The sequence below is a fragment of the Sinocyclocheilus grahami genome, unplaced genomic scaffold (genome assembly GCF_001515645.1).
Source record: "Sinocyclocheilus grahami isolate Dianchi unplaced genomic scaffold, SAMN03320097.WGS_v1.1 scaffold313.1, whole genome shotgun sequence".
In the NCBI taxonomy this organism is placed as follows: domain Eukaryota; kingdom Metazoa; phylum Chordata; class Actinopteri; order Cypriniformes; family Cyprinidae; genus Sinocyclocheilus; species Sinocyclocheilus grahami.
In genome coordinates this window covers 1,292,281-1,310,465 of record NW_015505492.1, presented here as the reverse complement: position 1 = coordinate 1,310,465, position 18,185 = coordinate 1,292,281, and the positions used below count along the sequence as shown (strand labels likewise).

The 18,185-nt window shown below is 37.1% G+C and overlaps 3 protein-coding genes across 5 annotated transcripts in view; 1 reads left to right on the top strand and 2 right to left on the bottom strand.

Annotated features, from left to right (window-relative positions):
• The window catches only part of LOC107601859 (centrosomal protein of 68 kDa-like), an 11,702-nt gene extending 5,460 nt beyond the window's left edge, over positions 1-6,242 (top strand). For both annotated transcript variants that reach the window (XM_016294183.1, XM_016294182.1), the window contains exons 2-7: positions 1,398-1,774; positions 2,552-3,946; positions 4,029-4,151; positions 4,746-4,842; positions 5,344-5,472; positions 5,668-6,242. In XM_016294183.1, coding sequence (XP_016149669.1) covers positions 1,484-1,774; positions 2,552-3,946; positions 4,029-4,151; positions 4,746-4,842; positions 5,344-5,472; positions 5,668-5,690 — 2,058 coding nt within the window. In that variant the 5' untranslated portion in view covers positions 1,398-1,483 and the 3' untranslated portion in view covers positions 5,691-6,242. The remainder of the gene's footprint in view (positions 1-1,397; positions 1,775-2,551; positions 3,947-4,028; positions 4,152-4,745; positions 4,843-5,343; positions 5,473-5,667) is intronic.
• A 2,484-nt stretch (positions 6,243-8,726) lies between these two features.
• LOC107601860 (ras-related protein Rab-1A) lies at positions 8,727-16,068 on the bottom strand. 2 transcript variants are annotated; one of them, XM_016294185.1, is made up of 7 exons: positions 15,910-16,068; positions 13,597-13,669; positions 13,317-13,412; positions 12,596-12,691; positions 12,337-12,468; positions 9,749-9,975; positions 8,727-9,698 (listed from the first exon to the last, which is right to left on the bottom strand). In XM_016294185.1, the coding sequence occupies exons 1-6, from the start codon at positions 15,921-15,923 to the stop codon at positions 9,778-9,780; spliced, it is 609 nt and encodes a 202-aa protein (XP_016149671.1). In that variant the 5' UTR covers positions 15,924-16,068; the 3' UTR covers positions 8,727-9,698; positions 9,749-9,777. The 2 variants fall into 2 exon arrangements, with proteins under 2 accessions (XP_016149671.1, XP_016149670.1); XM_016294184.1 differs by having other exon boundaries at positions 8,727-9,975.
• Positions 16,069-16,344: 276 nt separating this feature from the next.
• On the bottom strand, positions 16,345-17,801 carry LOC107601788 (isoaspartyl peptidase/L-asparaginase-like). Its single transcript, XM_016294082.1, has 4 exons — positions 17,607-17,801; positions 17,074-17,212; positions 16,682-16,901; positions 16,345-16,643 (listed from the first exon to the last, which is right to left on the bottom strand). The coding sequence occupies exons 1-4, from the start codon at positions 17,713-17,715 to the stop codon at positions 16,533-16,535; spliced, it is 579 nt and encodes a 192-aa protein (XP_016149568.1). The 5' UTR covers positions 17,716-17,801; the 3' UTR covers positions 16,345-16,532.
• Between the last annotated feature and the right edge of the window lie 384 nt (positions 17,802-18,185).

Below are 18,185 nucleotides of genomic sequence, written 5' to 3'. Positions count from 1 at the left end.
TATGTTATTTAATATAATAATTAATTGATAATAATTGTTTAAATTAATATAATAATTGATACTTTTGACTCACCCCTTTTCTTAAAAAATTGTTTAAAGGCTGAAATGTGAAGTGCAGACCTTAAAAAGGTCTTTAAAGTTCTTAAATTTGATTGAAAAAATCCTGCAGATACCAGGTTATTTTATGGTACCATTTAGAATAACTATTTTTTTTTAATTAAGCCCTTTTTAACTGTCCTTTTAGGTTGTTTTGAGAATGTTCTGTAGGCTACTAATAAAAAAAGGACCTCTGTATATTGGTTTGTTGCAAATTTACAGACAATGCAATGCAATCGGGGTAATATTTCTGTCCACTGACAACAAAGTTTTCCTTCTGAATTAGCATAACTGCACAAGTTTTATACTTAATAAAATCTTTAAAAACAAATGACATTAGTTATACTTTAATTTCCTTCAATAAAAAGGAAATTGAGTAAAACAGGTGTGTGGACGTGGATTAGTAATCTGGCCCCTTGGTATAAAGGAGAAAAAAAGCTGGCCCTCGTCACTATAAAAGTTGCCCATCCCTGTTCTATAGGATTTGCACTGTTTGAATTAATCTAGTGCCATTGTAGCCCAAGGATCAGTCTCAACTTGGCTGGCTTTTATGTCCACAAATAACATATTGATAGAATTTGTTTTGCTTCCTTGCTCTACAATACAAAGTAACCAAATTCATACATATAGCCCTGCAAACTGTCAGTAACAATTATGAGAACCCTGTCAGCAAGTGTCATATTAAAATTAAAAGGAACTCTGTGAGGGTTCAGTGGTGAAAACACATGATTGTCTTTGTTTGCAGGCAGGCTGTGATTTAAATGTCCCCCACGTGATCACCTCTCATGACATGTCATTTTCTGTCAGTTGCCATGGAAACCAGGCTTCTCAGCCAATCAAAAAACAGATAAAGTCTAGTATTCCACAGAGAAATAGTACAAGAAACTGCTTTGTCTGCACGCTGTTGCATTTATCAGCGTTCATCTGACACATAATCATATAAGTCAAGATATTATATTTTGCCACTGTACAGTATTATTATATTTAATTAGTAAATTAATTTTCATTAAATGTAATTCATTTATAATTTTGTTTTTAACTAATTAATTTATTTTTTACTTTTAATTTAAGATTTTTCATAGATTAAATCTGTTAGTAGTAGTAGTACTTTTGTAGGTAGGGATGGACAAATAGCATTCATGAATTTCAGGCAAGCCTGAACATGTAACCTTAATGAGATTGCTTATCCAGATCAGAAGTAACTCTATTCGAGTAAACAAGCCCTGCATCATGTTAGACCACACTTATCACAGAGCTTATTTAAGCAGTGCTTAATACACAGTGTTGTTATGACCTTTTAGCTGTCACTCAATGAGGAACCACAGAATCTGGATGTGTTGCTATGACTCTCGGAGTTGACAAGGCCTGATCAGACACCTCCTCACAAATGGAGAACACGAGCTATGGGAGGTGGAAGACCAGGATCCCGGAGTTCATTCGCAGCGGTCAAACTAGACCCCTCAGTCACAGAGCAGTTGAGAGGACAAGGCCTGCAAATGTCCAGGAGGCCAAGGACTCAGACAAAGAGAGGAGTGGCAGCAAAAAGACAGTCACTATGGCACCTGTTTCCAGGTATATGCCAGACAAAAGCCTCTATATCATGAGAAAACCACTGATCTCCACACAATGGCAGGTGCCCATCCTGAAGAACTCATCTACACATGAAGACTCAGAGAGGGTAAGAATCTAATGAAACAAGTCTTAGTGAGCTGGTGAGGATTTTTTTTTTTTACTGAATTTCCAAATTTATACTGAATTTTGCATCTAAAATGGTTGCAAAATGTTTGTAAAAATGATTTAAAACCATCCAGTTAGAGGTTTGAATCAGATTCATTTAGTCAGTTAATAATTTAGAGCTGTTGCTAAGCCACAACTGACTCCCTAACTAAGCCATCAGTCATTTTTTGGTTATGTCTGATTCTAAATGAATTCGAAGATTCTCTAGCCTATTCATCAAAAATCCTGAAATAAAACGGTTTCTATAAAAATAGTAAGCAACAGTCTTTTTTAACACTGATAATAATAAGAAATGGTTTTTGAGCACCAAATCATCATATTAGAACTATTTCTGAAGGACCACGTGTCACTGAAGACTGGAAATTCGTCTTTTCCATCCCAGGAATACATTTGAAAATATATTAAAATAATTTTTTTTTTTTTTTTAATTAACATTTACATTACATTTAGTCATTTAGCAGATGCTTTTATCCAAAGGAACTTACAAAATTTGTAATAATATTTCACAATATTATGGTTTAACTGTATATTTAATCAAATAAATGCAGCCTTGGTGAGCATAACACAACAACAACAACAACAAAAACTTATCAACCCCAAACTTTTGAAATGGTAGTCTATGTTTAATTATAGGAGCCAGTGGCACCCTGGTCATGTTTTAGTCTGCATCCCAGGATTTCCTATTAACCATTTCCTCTTTTTGTCTATTTTTTCTCAGATCAGTTACAAAGCAGATTCCCCTAAAGAAAAGGACAAAAGTCTGTCTAAACGGTCATTCAGACATATCCCAGAAAATTCTCCATTTTATAAATCCTCCCCACCATTATCCAGAGAAGACCTGGATACCTCCATGAGCGTATCAGACCTCAGACTGTGGTCATGTGACAAGGATCCTATTTTTAACTCTTCAGCTGCCAAACGCAGTCTGTCCAGTCCCCCTTCAGCTTCTTTGAGCCTCACAGCACCCCCAGTGCTTAAGTGGACATCCACTCCTAGAAGCTGTTCTTATTCGTCCAGTCGTACGTCTCATTTCACAAGAAAGGTTAAAACAAGACCAGGTGAGATGATGGACAGAGGAAGAGATTCTCTTCTTAACACAGGATCTTACAGTAAGAACCGTCAACATGGGTTCAAACACACGTCGCCTTATCAGGCCAACTATTGGGCCTGTGCCATCCCCAACTCTATGCCACCTTCTCCAAACCGCAAATCCCCCAGTTGGGATCCTGAAAAGGAGTACCAGGAGCTCCTGGACTACACGTACCCTCTGAGACCCAACATGGCTGGTACATGGGGTTCATTAGAGGTGGATCTTCTCTTGCGAACTGATCCATTGTTGCAAGACTCAGGCATTGAGTTGGACCACTCTTCCACTCTGTCCTGTTTAGACCTGTCCTATACAGGGACTCGACAGGAACGGTGTAGCCCAGGAACAGCACAAAGGTCAACTGAGTTTTGTGCTCTAAACAAATCACATTCTAAGTCCTTGGATGGCATCATGTCCAGTAGCCTGTACTCTTCACTAGACCAAGCTGGCTTGTCAGTTGAGAGTCTGGACTGTGAAGGGAAGCCAGGGGCCCATTATCGTAAATTTGGCATCTTCTCGACATTCAGACCTGTCCCCACTTTCATTAGTTCAACTCACATCCTTCCTCGTCCTGATTCACTGGACGAAGAGTTTCTTCGCCTACCAGAAAGGCTACAAGAACTTCAGGTGCTTTCACAGCAGCTGAGGGACATTAGTGACCAGATGAGCCAACCAGTCATCACCAGCTGGGAATCCCTGGAGAGCGAGATCACCTCAGTCCGATCACCAACGGCTCAAGTGGGAAAGCAGGAACCGCTGGCGGAAGAAAGGGGCGATGAAGATGTTGAAGTGAAAGGGGGATCAGTTTCTGAAATTCCTCTCACACATGAGGATCATTTAGAAAAAGCAAAAGAGCCTGGTTCCACAATCCAGATGATTAGCCAAGACATGAATAGGAGGAACCTGAGGGAGGTGGAAGCTGTTATGGATCAACTGAGCAGACTGTCAATGTCAGAGCTTCAGAGGACAATACAAACAGACCAGAACAAAAATGAAACCAAGGAGTCACTAATGCAGCACATACAGGCGAGTAGATGTTTCTGTTGTGACCGTGAAGTCCTGAGACGGCTGAGAATTAATGAGAAATGTTGTATCGTTTTTTTAATAGGCATTTTGCTCGAACCTAGAAAAGCTGATTCAGTGGCTGCACAAGGTGGTAGAGAAAGTAGAAGTTCTTTCTCCTCCCATGGTTGACTTGGAGAGCGTCAAAACCTCCTTGGCTGATTACAAGGTTTGTGAACTACACCACCATTTAATAAAGTTTTGGATCGGTAAGATCATTATTATTATATTTATTGAAAGAAGATAATATGTTTGTTCATTAAGGATGCATTAAATGTGTACAAAAAGTGACCAGGTGCTACTTCAAATAAATTCTGTTCTTCTGAACTTTCAGTTCACCAAAGTATCCTGAAAAAATCTACCAAGCAGCAAAAGCAGCACAACTGTTTTCAACATTGATAATAAAAGAAACATTTTTTTTTGAGCAGCAAATCATCATATTAGAATGATTTCTGAGGGGTCATGTGGAGTAATGACTGTTGAAGATTCAGCTTTGACATTAAAATAGTAAACAGTTCATTTAAATTGTAATAATATTTCACAATATTACTGTTTTACTGTATTTTGGATAAATAATGCAGCTTTGGTGAGCATACGAGATGTTTTTTTTCTTTCAAAAACATTAAAATAAAAATCTTACTGAGCCTAACATTTCTAAATGGTAGTGCACATGCATCTTATGTGACAATAAAAAGTGTAAAAATTTGATTACAAAAGAAGTTCATTCAAAAAGCATATAACTGTACCACATGATATTTTTCAGAGTTTTCAGGAAGAAGTTCAGGCTCATAAGCCCCTCACTGCAGATGTTCTGCAGACCGGAGAGATGCTTTTGCATTGCATGAATTCAGCCTCTCCATGTGAGTCTTACTACCTTTATCAAACTATAATGCAATAAGAAGATATAATTTCAAAAATCTCTCTACCATTGCTGCTGTACTGAACCTTGAATCGGCATGACTACTTTGAATGGAAAGGAAAAGCTGCATTTTCTTACTGAACACTCAGTAGCGGCTCTAGAGCTATTACATTTTAAATTAGAATAAACATTAGATCTTTTTATCTTCCAAAGCACTGTAATGCACTCTTTGTTTCTTGATCAGTTGGTACACTTCTACGAGTATACTGCTTCTCAGTTTTGGACATGTTGTGCAGTGTAACCCAGTACTCCGTTACATCAGACCGAAACAGGAAACACTCTGCTTGGAGAGTGCAGCCATGCATGTTTAACTTAGAGAGCCCTGCTGTTGCCTAGCTAGCATACTTCATTTCAGAATTCACATCAAGCATTGTTTTTGTCAACACATTAGTCTTTTGCTGTCCTCATACTGCTGCTAATATTTTTTTTCCTGATTCCTCAGTTCTGAAAGACACACTGGTGCTGATAGAGAGGCAGTCTCACACACTGGAATCTCATTCAGAGTATCTTTTCTCCTCTATTCTGTCAGCCATGGACTGCCTCACTGACCCCAGATCTGAGGAAGCATCAGGTAAATGATCAACTATTATTATAGTGCCCTCTAGTGTCATCACATGGTTAGAGCTCTCGAAATGGATGACTGAATTGTAATCATTGTGATATTAAGTTCACTGTTCACATGTAACTTCTGTGTCACCTTGACTGTAGCCTCTTTTGATTATTAAAATGCTGCATCATCAAATAGTTTCTCACTCTTTCTCCACAGAAGCAGTTTCTGAGAATTATTAGGAATCTGGGAAGGCTCACTGTCTTCACGGAGGCATCCTTTTTGGTCTTTTCACATCAAGGATGAAAAACGCTTCTTACTTGACTCTTATGTCACCATTTTCTTTGTTTTACACGCTTAACACATTTACTGTATTCAGAAGTGGTGTTGTCACAAGCTTGAGTTAACTGTCACAACATATGTGATGAATTTTTCACTTTGTATTTTTACACACCAGCTTATTATTGTCATTTTTTAAACTCAAAAATGCCCTGTGATGGCTCAACTTAGTAATACTGTTTGACTGAAGATGTGCACAGACATGGTGCCAATCGTGATTGTGATCTCAGGTTATTACCCTATTAAGTTTTAATGGAGAGCAGTCCAGCCTCCATTAGCATCCCTGCAGCTTTAGTTTCCCTTCTGAGTAACCTGTGCCTCACAAAGATATACTGTATTTTTTGACTGATAATTAGTGTGATCAATGGTATCATTAATATGTGAACATACTGAATATATGAATAATCTGTTTGGTGAACATTCATACATTTAAACTTAAAAATATATATATGTGACCCTGGAACACAAAATGCATAAGGGTCAATTTTTCAAAATTGAGATTCATACATCATCTGAAAGCTGAATAAATAAGCTTTCCATTGATGTATGGTTTGTTAGGACAGGACAATATTTGTCCGAGAAACAAATATTTGAAAATCTGGAATCTGAGGGTGCAAAAAAATCAAAATATTGAGAAAATCGCCTTTAAAGTTGTCCAAAAGAAGTTCTTAGCAATGCATATTACTAATCAAAATGTTTTAATATATTTACAGTAGAAAATTGACAAAATATCTTCATGGAACATGATCTTTACTTAATACCCTAATGATTTTTGGCATAAAAGAAAAATCTGTCATTTTGACCCATACAATGTACAGTGCCTTGCAAATGTATTCATACCCCTTAATTTTTTTCACATTTTGTTTTGTTGCTGCCTTATATTAAACTGCTTTAAATTAGTTTTTTTCCACAACAATCTACACTCCATACACCATAATTGTCAAGCAAAAAAACAGGTTTTTAACATGTTTGCGAATTTATAAAAAAATTAATCCATTGCATAAGTATTCATACCTGGGACAGTTGAAATTTAGCTCAGGAGCATTCATTTTGCTTGTAGATGTTACTACACTTCAAGTGAAGTTAACCTGTGGCAAATTCAATTGAATGGGTATGACACACGTCTTAATAAAAGGTCTAACTGCTGATAATGCATATCAGAGCAAAAACCAAGCTCAGAAACAGGTTTGCGTCAAGTCACACATCTGGGGAAGATTTCAGAAAAAAATTCTGCTTCATTGAAGGGTCACAGAAGCATGTAGTCTCTATTACCCTTAATGGAAGAAGTTTGAATTTACACTTGGAATTTACAAAAAAGCACCTAAAGGACCCTCAGACTCTGAGAAACAAGAGTCTCTGGTCTGATGAACCTCAATTCTAAGCATCATGTTTGAAGGAAACCAGCTCTGCTCATCACCTGTAGAGAACCATCCCAAAAGTAAAGTGTGCTGGAAGTTGTGACAATTCTGTTTTTGCTTTGTCAGTATGATGTATGAAGTGTAGATTGATGTGGAAAAAAAGTAATTTAAAGAAGTTTATCATAAGGCAGCAACATAATATGAAAAAAAAAATGAATACTTTCGCAAGGCACTGTATTTTTGGCTATTGCTACAAATATACCCCAGCGACTTAAGACTGGTTTTGTGGTCCAGGGTCACATATATTTGATTAATTGTGTTACAGCAACAGTTCACCCAAACATTTAAATTGTCATAATTTACTCGCCCTCTTGTCACTCTTCCGCTGCACATTAAAAAAAAAGATATTTCGAGAAATGTCTGTTTGGTTTTTTGTCAACACAATGAAAGTCTATAGTGTCCAATGTTGATTAGTCATCAGCATAGTTCAAAATACCTTTCTTTGTGTTCCTTGGAAGAAAGAAAGCTTGGCGTGAGTAAATGATGACACAATTTTAAATTTGGGGTGAACTACCTCTTTAAAGAGAGAAAACAATGTCAGTGTGTTAACATCAAATGAATGAAATGCAATAATAATTGTGAAGCATAATGCATTTTGTGGATTCAGCTGAATGAATTTGACCGCAAACTAAAAACCTCAAAGTTTTGAAGAACTTCAGCTGCAGAGATCATGGATTGATGTGCAACTGTTTTTATGCTGACAAAAAAAGTATTTTTTAACAATAAACATTCTCTTTTTTGATAGTTTTCTTGTTATTTTGGTTAATAGGTTAAAATCTACATTTCTATGTTAGTTTTGATATGGATACTTCATTAAATGCAAAATTACTAAATTCCATTTACGCACATTGAACTCAAGGATTACCATTCATACATACAGAATCACATGCAGTATTAAAATAGGTCCTCAATTTACTCAGGCCTTTAGAAAGTTTTCTAAAATTGCATTAGAAGATTTAATGATTTTAAATCTAAAAACTAAATCAGTTATTTCAGAGGGTGGATGCTATCAAGATCTCTGTTATTCTACAAGATCCATGAACCAGTATTATTTTTGTTTATTAAAAAAGCTTAAATATAATATAGATTAAAAACTGAAACTGCTGATGATACACGGGGCAACTTTTTGTTAAGCAGTGTTGCTTGGCCACTTTTCCATTGAGAATGGGTAACAAATTTCTCTCTGGATACTTGATATCAGTCGTGGACCCTGTGTCTCACCTGGTTGCCCACTGACGGCAACATTGCCCAAAGTTGCCCCGCGTATCATCAGTCTATTAAGGCTATTAAATCTATTATAACTTCACATTAACAAATGGAAATTAAATAAAGCTTAATAAAAATGTAAAATCCAATAAATAAATATAAAAGCGAATTGAAAATATTAATAAATACTGTATTAGTATGTAAATAATACTAAAATATGAATTAACTGCTTTTGGGGTGCTTTAATACTACATGTCCCATCTAGGATATGTGAAACTTCCATCTAAAACTGCACAAAATGATAAACTAGACATGAACGGTTTCCGAGTTCATTCAAAAAATGAATTCATTTGCCTTTATTATGAAAAAGAGAACATAGTGTTTGAGTCACATATGCAATTGTGAGATTGTTGCTTTCAATGCATTCCGCAGGTAAATGGCCAATATCGAGCGATTGTATATTAATGGAACAATATATTTGCATATAAATGTTGAATAAATAAAACAAAGGGTTTCTACATGTCCCACCAAGAATCGCAGACATACTGATATTGTACAGTATGGTCGTACAATATTTATTTATATTTTTGTTAACTTGTTACACATCGCGCAACAAAACTACAAGAGTCTGCAGCCACAACTTAAACGCAAAAGAAGGTAAAACTACTCGAATCATGTATGTAACTCTACAGAGCTGTCAATTCAGATCTTACATATATATATATATACATAGTGTATATGTACATATATTTCACTAAACAGATGTAGGACTGAACCACCGCTGCCCGGTTGATCTCAACAGACAGGCAAAACAATCCGTGGGGACAGAAACCTACACATGCAAATATAAACAGTAAAATAATCAACAAGTAAGAACAAAGTAAGAAAGGAAAAGGACAGAAAAAGAAAATGTCATTGAATTTTGACCACAGACCAGCCCTGCAGTAGGAATGCAGTGAGATAAATACATACATTATTCTTAGAAACCTGTACACAGAGGATTTAAAATCGTTGAGTGAAAATGAAATCCATCCTTTTTTTGGGGTGGGGTTGGTTAAAAGCAGCCCCTGACAGACAGCACGGGTGAAGGGGACTGACCGTTACCAAATCTCAGACCTCTCATCAGTTTTAGTTTGTGAAAAGCAGGGGGGGGGGCAGCAGATTTTTTAATGTTTTTGGTAGTGCGGCTACATACAGTACAACTTGGGTAACTTAAATTGTTGCCTGTTTCACGTTCTTTTATTCTTTCTATTCTCCATATTCACTCTTTGCTCCATAACAAATGATCTATCCCCCTTTCTTTCTCCTATTGTGGGGGCTCTTGCTCCAAGATCCAGGAGCCGAGGTGAGGGGGTTCGAGGGGGCCTCAGCAGCAGCCTCCAGCTGCAGGCTTCACTGGAGTGCTCTGGATCTTCACGTTAGACTTCTCAGTGCCTCCAGCTGTGGCTCCGGGGCCCATTCTCTTCTTGATCTCGGCAGCCATGGTCATGAAGGCCTGCTCCACATTGGTGGCGTTCTTAGCGCTAGTTTCCAAGAAAGGAATGCCAAGGGAATCAGCAAATTCCTAGAGATAAACCAAGCCATTCTTTCCGTTAGAACACTGGAAAAGTGAACAACTGCAAATCTAATGTACACACAGGCTTTGCACCAAAACCTAGTGAGCTGCCTATAAATGCTGAAATTTAAAGCATTGTTGTCAACCACAACTAAAACTATACATTAAAAAAATAAAAAAATAAATAAAAAAAAGTGTTCACTGAAATAAAAACTTGCATGAAAAAAAAGAGAGGTTGCTTTGGCAACTAACTGAAATAAAATAAATTAAAGTAGTAAAACTGAAAAAAAATAGAAGAATTTAGTTTTATATATTGAAAACAAAAACTAGAATGACACATAGAAATAATACTAAACAGTGTTCAAACTATACCGTGGACTGAGGTGAGGGTTGTGCGCTTGCGCATGCCTCAAAAGAGAACTTACAATGACTTACAAAGATACAGAACAGCTACAAGTGTATGCACTACTTGCTTTATGCAAGCACTATATAGGATAAATCACTATACAGGATTTACCCTATTATACTTTATCGACACGAATTGATAGGTGAAACAACAAACAGCCACCCACAAATAGTCTATAAACAAAGCATCCGGCTGTCTTTGATTTCAGGCCCAAGACATCGAGAGTCACGCAGACCTATAACAACCCAGCCACAACACATAATTGCGAATAACATGCCTTACCTTAACACAGAATCGACCACAGAGTCCAACGTTTATATTTTTTCTACGAATCTTTGAGTTAACATGTACTAAACATGAGTGGAATTTGCACCGCAGCGCCCCCACACCTTGATGCTCATGACAAGAATAGCATGTATAGTTATCTTTACTGAAGCGAATTAGGGTTAAATCGCCAGCATGCATGAATGAATGATATTTTTGCAATTTTACACATAATAATCCACGATGATCACATTACACCAAACTGAAATTGCATGTCAAAATAACACAGTCAATATTTTTTGAGACCCCCCAAAATTTCACAAATCACGTTTTCAGGGGAGCCCATGTCTTATTAAGGGGAGCCGAGCTCCCCCGTAGTTCGCACCCTGATACTAAAATAAAATCATTATTTAAAAAAATAATCATTAGCGCATCAACATGCTATATCTACTGAAATCAAAAGTATCCTATGCACTTTATCATTGCCCATGTATAACATTCCAAATCAGTCTGACAGCAAGGCAGCTCACTAGGTTTTGAAAAGGAGTCATTATAATAGTGGAATAAGTTAAAGGGGTCATATGATGCGATTTCAAGTTTTCCTTTCTCTTTGGAGTGTTACAAGCTGTTCGTGCATAGATAAGATCCCTAAAGTTGCAAAGACTAAAGTCTCAAACGAAAGAGATATTCTTTATAAAAGTTAAGACTGGTCCATGCCCTCCTAAAACGCCCCGTTTAAACACGCCCCCACATGTCTATGTCACTGTGTGGGAAGATTTGCATAACACCGTCCAAATGCTGACACAAAGAAAGAAGGCGTAACTTTTATTCTCGCTGTAGTATTGTTACCGCCGCCGCCATGTCGTGGAGACGCTGTGTGTTTCGTTGTGAAAGCGAAACTACTTTGTTTGGTCTTCCAAAAGAGGACACAAATAGAAATTAGTGGTTAAGTTGTATTTACAACACTGTTCGAGAACATTTCAACCCAAATATTCAGATGTGTGCAGCGCATTTTACAGGGGACTGTTTCCTGAACCAGGGAAAGTTGCCTACAATGCCGTCTACACACAAAGGCTGTTTCTATAAAGTGGGGCAGTTCCAACTTTGCAAGGACAGTCTGGCGCTTCTGACTCACAGCCTGTAAGTACGTTTTCATATTTAAAGAATTTGCCACTGATGATTCAAATGCGAGTTTTGAGCAATGTAGAGATGTCTTGTTGTTTGTCATTTCTCCGATCACAAATGCAGACATAGTTTTATGTTTACGAGGCGCGATATGCAACGCAACACATAAAAAGACAAGTGCAAGTCATTATAATCCGTAATTATGTCCTCACTGGATGCAACAAATGCCTCGTTTATAATGGGTTTTAATGTTTTTGTCTCGTCGCTCTGGGACATGGCATCACAGTATGCTAAGGGGCGTAACATTTCCGTCACACGCTTGAGGTATTCGGCCAATCACAATGCACTGGATAGCTGGCCAATCAGAGCACACCTCGCTTTTCAGAACGATAAGCTTTGTAAAAATCGACGAGTTTCAGAAAGGTGGGGCATAGAGGAGCAACAATAATGTACAGTATGTGGAAAATAATCTGTTTTTTTTACCTTAAACCGCATAAATACATTGCATTACACCAAATTATGTTCTTTTTAGCCACGTCATATGACCCCCTTTAAGTAATACGAAGCAATATTACCTTTGCCGTTGTGTAGTCCACAACTTTTTTTGTTGTTAAGTCACACTTGTTGCCAACCAATAACTTGTTAACATTTTCACTGGCGTAGCGGTCAATCTCCTGTAGCCACTGTTTAACATTATTGAAGGACTCCTGAGGGCATAAAAAAAATGTTAAAACAAATCCAGGAGAGCACAAATTAAAACTAATTATTTTAAGGTATCTTCACAGGTGTTTATAGTGAAATTATGACACTTGCTTAAGGTTTGGATGAGCTCACCTGATCTGTAACATCATAGACTACAATAATGCCATGTGCTCCTCTGTAGTAACTGGATGTGATTGTGCGAAACCTCTCCTGCCCTGCTGTATCCCACTGTAAGGAAGAAGGAATAATATGACACCTGAATCAAATGCAAAAATAGGCTCAGAAAATACTGTTTTTATACTACTTCAATAGTAGGGCTGAGTACTGACACAGATTCCACAAATAAACTCAATTCTCTTAACTAATGCTGTAAGCTCGGCCTATACAGGAAACCCCTAAATAGTAAAGGGTCAAATCAACAACACTTTTGTGATAAAATTGACAATTTGAAAGCTGAGACTTGGTTTCTTATCAGAAGTAACACAACCTTTTGTGATTATTTGATGGCAGGAGTGCCATCAAATAGTATTTAGTGAAGTTCTGCTCACACATCGATTTAAGAATTTATATTTGTTTATCAAAATGAAAATTAAGTACTCAATATTGTTATGTTAACCCAGCCCTATTCAATAGTAGCAGACAAAGGTCCCTCTCTGACATAATTTACATCAAAAGATCAAGTAAATTCTTCATGACGAGCACTGACATAACTCTGCTCTCTCTGATGATGTCTCTAAAACCATACCATCGAAACACCAAGGGCTCACTTTTCTTCAATCACATGCTTGTATATTCCATTTATTTAATCTTATACACAAACATTCATTTCATTACAGGGCAGAAAGGAACTTACGATTTGAAGTTTGATGGTCTTTCCATCTAATTCTATAGTTCTTATTTTAAAGTCCACACCGATAGTGCTAATGTAGCTTTCTGTGTATGTGTCATCCTGAAAGAAGCAAAACAGCAGGTGAATTAGATGTTTCAATGGTCAAATCTCTCCCCACAGTGCTTTGAATTAAAATATAAATATATATGTGATACAAGTCTTTTAGAATGCACAGTTATTTTGTACACAAATAAAGATTATGTCTCCATGATGGCAAATGCAGGAAAACATATAGCCTGCTTACTGCAAATCGGAGAAGAAGGCAAGACTTTCCAACACCAGAGTCACCAATCAAGAGCAGCTTGAATAAATAGTCACTGTATGACGAGAAAGAGTAACAAAACATTAGTCAATATTGGTCTACCAATTTTTGACAGTACAGTTGTGTGAAATACACGTTACTGTATAAATATGTACCCGTTATATTGATGCAGACAGTTGGCCCTACATCTCAAAACACCCAAGCCTTGAACCCAACTGTTGCTTTCTTTCACTGTATATTATACATTGTTTATAATTTTTTAGATGTACATTAGGAATGAGGTCATTAAAATCCCCCTGCAACATGTGAAATAGATCAGACCCTTGCTTTCCAGCACTGTAAGACCATTTTCTGATGTAATTCAGTTAAACAGTGTAAATCAGTCAATGGTCCACTTTTGCATGCAGAAAATAAAATGTTTGTTTAACAGAAACAATGTGCTTGAGGACCTCTGAGGTCGGGAAACTCGTGTAAGCTGATTAAGCATTCCACAGAGAGGGAATTTTGCCCATTGTGATAAATCCCCTGTCCCTATTCAACATGCATTAGTAAGAAAAGACCATAGGAAGGAAATCCAGTGGATCGGCCTTGTCAAGACCAGCTCATCGACTCAGCAGAACGGTCTGTTTTCATCTCCATCCTGCCAACTAAACTGAATTCAAGTCATGCTCTCCTTGTTAGGTCTCCTGTGTAGAGACCTGCTACACAAAAAACTGCATGTAAAGACCCTCGGTTTATACACTGGTTTCGGATTTCTATCAAACAGAATAAGTAGGTGTATATAAGTGTCTTCAACTAAGTTTAAACATGCAGATCTTAAGTTCTGCATTATATCCTATATGGATGTTAAAAACTTGTGTCATGAATTCTGACTTGCAGTCTTTTTTTTATTTTTTAAATCACTATTCATGTTCTTTCAGGAAGCCACAAATGTATACGCATTTGTATTGAATCTTTTATACAAATCATGCGAAGAACCGAAAGAGAAGTGTTAACCTCTAAACAACTATCATTGTAATAGCTCCTAACTATGAAAAAACTTACTACACCCTTATTCTGACCATGTAAAACACAAGCAACAGCTGATACGAAGTCCATTAAGTAACAGAGTTGCTTAACACTCAGTCTAGTGATAGTTGTAATGAAGCGTGTAGCTTGTCATTTGGCATGTGACCTACACATGACTACCGCACAATAGAGGAAGGGATGGGCACTTCAGTTCCTTGAGACATACTTGACATCTGCACATTCAGATATTTAGACAGGAGTGTAGGAACCTCACAATTCAGTGCCAATGGACACAGGAAACATGGCAGCAAATACCTTTTAAGATTATGTAAATAAATACTTATAAGAAATCAAGATAGCACAAATCCGACTGGTGCTGTGCAAATGTGGCTATTATGCATGTAATCTTGCTAAACCATCGTTTATTTCTAAGAAGCAGACCGAAAAACCCTGACTTTAACTTAAACATTTAAGTTTAGTGTCCAAGTGTACAGTAATTATACACCTGTGATTAAATATTTAGTGTTAAACAAGTCACGTGACTATATTTCTGTGTGTGGCAAACCCAGGTGATAAAACGCATGAATAAAAGATCACAAATTACTTTATAAACTTTAAAAGGGTGTTTCAGCACATAAATGAACGCGACTAACTGATTACTCACTAGTCATTTGCAAGACCATCTTCCTGATACTGACATCCATTTTTGAACTTAAACCGCAACCCTCTTTCTGAACAAATTAAGGGGTCAGCAACAGGTTACCAAACCACTTAAGTTAATCAGTTATTTATCTACTTCACCAGCTCGTGAAGCTGTTTAAAAAGTAAGTTAAGTGAAAAGCGATCTGAAGACGTTAGCTTACATCAGCTAACTTTCATATTAATTTCTGATGAAGCCTGGCAGATAACACGTGTTTTAATAGAATGAGATGAAATTATTACAATATACTAAGTGTTAAAGGTGTGGTATGACTAACTAATGAGCTCTACTTGTCACAAATGTAACGCGGATGGATATTAAAACCGGCTGAGCTCCGCTATACAACAATAGCCGCTTAATCACAAAAACACTTCTTTAAAGAAAGCTAGATGTAAAATATTCTGGTCTTTAAAATCAAGTTGCTTTCCAGCTTTGACTAAGTGAAATAGATCAAATACAGTGATATTAGTTGCTGGTAAGATTAAACACACAGCTAGTCATCATCGCCTCTGCCTGTCAAAAGTAGCTACAGGTAAATTATGAGCTCAGTAACGACAAACAAGCAGTGTAATAACTCAACCACTTACTACTCGGGATTCATCGTGGACTGGACACTGTGAAAACCGTTTGTCTTCTAACAAAACAACTCCGCGGCGTGAAGGTAGACTAGAAACGACAACCTTTCCTCCGATTAAAAAGTAACTAGCTGGCTAGCTACTGCCGCAAAGGCTAGTCTGTTGAAACCCAAAATGGCTGACTCTTCAACCAGGAAATAGGAACTCCTTAAACAGATTGCGTAGGCATTGTCGTCATCATGACCTGCGCGGATGTTGTAGTTTAATTCAGAGATCATCTGACCTGCCCGAACGGAAAATGTCTGCAGAAAGAACTACAATACCCACATCTGTTTATTAAACGTTCACGATGAGTTCATAGTGAATTGAATCGCTCACGCCTGAGGACTGCCGCAATCCTGCCCCCTATCATGAGGGGTAAAATATTACGTCATTTGTGAAACGTGGCATTGGCTAATGTGAGTGCGAGTCACTGATCAATACGTGTCAAAAAGAAGACCGTGACCCACCAGATACATTTTTATTGATTATGAGAATAATAAACAAAGTGCTTTTCATACAAAGTATTCAAAGGTTAACACAAATGTTAAAAGTAATGACGTTTTATGACCAACCGCATACTTAATGAGTAGAAATTAAACATTTATGGATTTCTTTTGGTTAATGACTAGCTCTTCCACCGAACTCAACCCTTGGCTCCAGAATGTGTATGGAAATTCCACTGAAGATGCAGCTCCGACCTCTCCCTGGGAAAAGACCATAGTTTAATTAGGCTGATAGAAACCTGACGCAAGTATAATACACCGTGTGTGTGTGTGTGTGTGTGTGTGTGTGTGTGAATGAATACCCGGTAAGCAGTAGCTGAATGGTCAGAAAGCATATTGGCATTGGGTTCAGATGTAAAACCCAATTCCTGAGCAAATGCTTCTGCTCCATCTCCAACAAGCAAGCTGTGAGGACTCTTCTCCATTACTTTGCGAGCTACACGACATGGTTGTGCAATTCTACCAATGAAAACACAAGCATACAAGATGGTTCAGGGCCAGATGGCATGGAAATAAACCTCCCTTTTTCCCCCAAACAGTGCATGACAAACGAAAGCGTTGTACCCTGGAGGCATTTTGTTACATGTAAGAAATTCCACTGGATAAAATAATCAAGGTTTTTTTTTTTTACCCTCGAAGTGCAGCCACTGCCCCAAATCTCCCTGGCACACCTTCCATAATTGCAGCATCACATTCAACCACTCCCTTGAAATTTGGATATCCTCCTCTGCCAACAATGTGCCGTCCCGTGTCGACATCATCTTCAACCTCTAAGAAAATATACCTCTTATTATTCATTCGAAAAACATAAATGCATTGTTGTTGTTTATAAAAGAAAGATACCATGATATAGAAAACTATTTACTTACTATTTGACACACTTAATAAACACATTTCAACACTTCCAGTAAGCCTCTTAATTAAATAAAGTCTGCTTACTTTAACAAACATAGTCTTGGGATTAATATGACAAAAGGGAACTGCAAAGGTAGCAAGAATAGTGAGTATTTTGTTTCATGAGCCACTTGAAAACCAGTTGTTTAATGTCCATCTGCCTCATTTATTAACAGTACCTGTATTTTTCGACCACCTTTAAATAATACAATTTCACGTAGTTGATTGATGAAGACTGAAGAGTACAAACAGATGTCTATTTATATGTACCTGCCATTGCTGTTTCTACAACATCTGTAGCATTTTGTCCAGCTAGCAGCATACATCTCATTCTCTCCACTGCAGGACGAGAGAAAGACCATGTCCCCACAGCTGCCATTTGACATCAGTACATTTAAACACACGTATTTATGTACGGGAAGCGTTAATTTCCCTCTTTTGTAAGAATTCAAGTGTAAACCCGAAGATTGTGAAAATACAATTTCAAAATAAAAGTCAGGGCGTTAATTGAAAGTGACAAGATTTTTAATGGACATGGGAGAGAATTTTTAATATTACTTTGGAAGTTGTATAGGAAAGTGGTCTGGCTTATCATTTTTTTTCAAACATGATTAAACAATATTACAATGTTTTGAATACGTGTATAAGCAAAAAGTAAAGAGCAAAATTGTAATATTATTCCCAAACATTTTATTAAGTGAAGCAGCAGCTTTTTACTACACTCTAGCACTTTTTTATTTTTACATTTACTTAATTTATTTTTTGCAAAATTTAGTGTTTTCCTAATTTTAACTTCTGTTTTTCAATGTTGATTTATTATTATTATTATTATTATTATTTTCGTGCTGC

Excerpts from the sequence above, each read along its gene's own strand:
- LOC107601860 (XM_016294184.1), bottom strand. Across the intron at positions 12,692-13,316 it reads AGACCATCAAACTTCAAATC|TGGGATACAGCAGGGCAGGA; the intron begins GTAAGTTCCTTT and ends TCTTCCTTACAG. Across the intron at positions 9,976-12,336 it reads TGGACTACACAACGGCAAAG|GAATTTGCTGATTCCCTTGG; the intron begins GTAATATTGCTT and ends GTTTATCTCTAG.
- LOC107601788 (XM_016294082.1), bottom strand. The coding sequence starts at position 17,715 with ATGGCAGCTGTGGGGACATGGTCTTTCTCTCGTCCTGCAGTGGAGAGA. Across the intron at positions 17,213-17,606 it reads TGTAGAAACAGCAATGGCAG|AGGTTGAAGATGATGTCGAC; the intron begins GTACATATAAAT and ends ATATTTTCTTAG. Across the intron at positions 16,644-16,681 it reads GTGTATTATACTTGCGTCAG|GGAGAGGTCGGAGCTGCATC; the intron begins GTTTCTATCAGC and ends GTCTTTTCCCAG.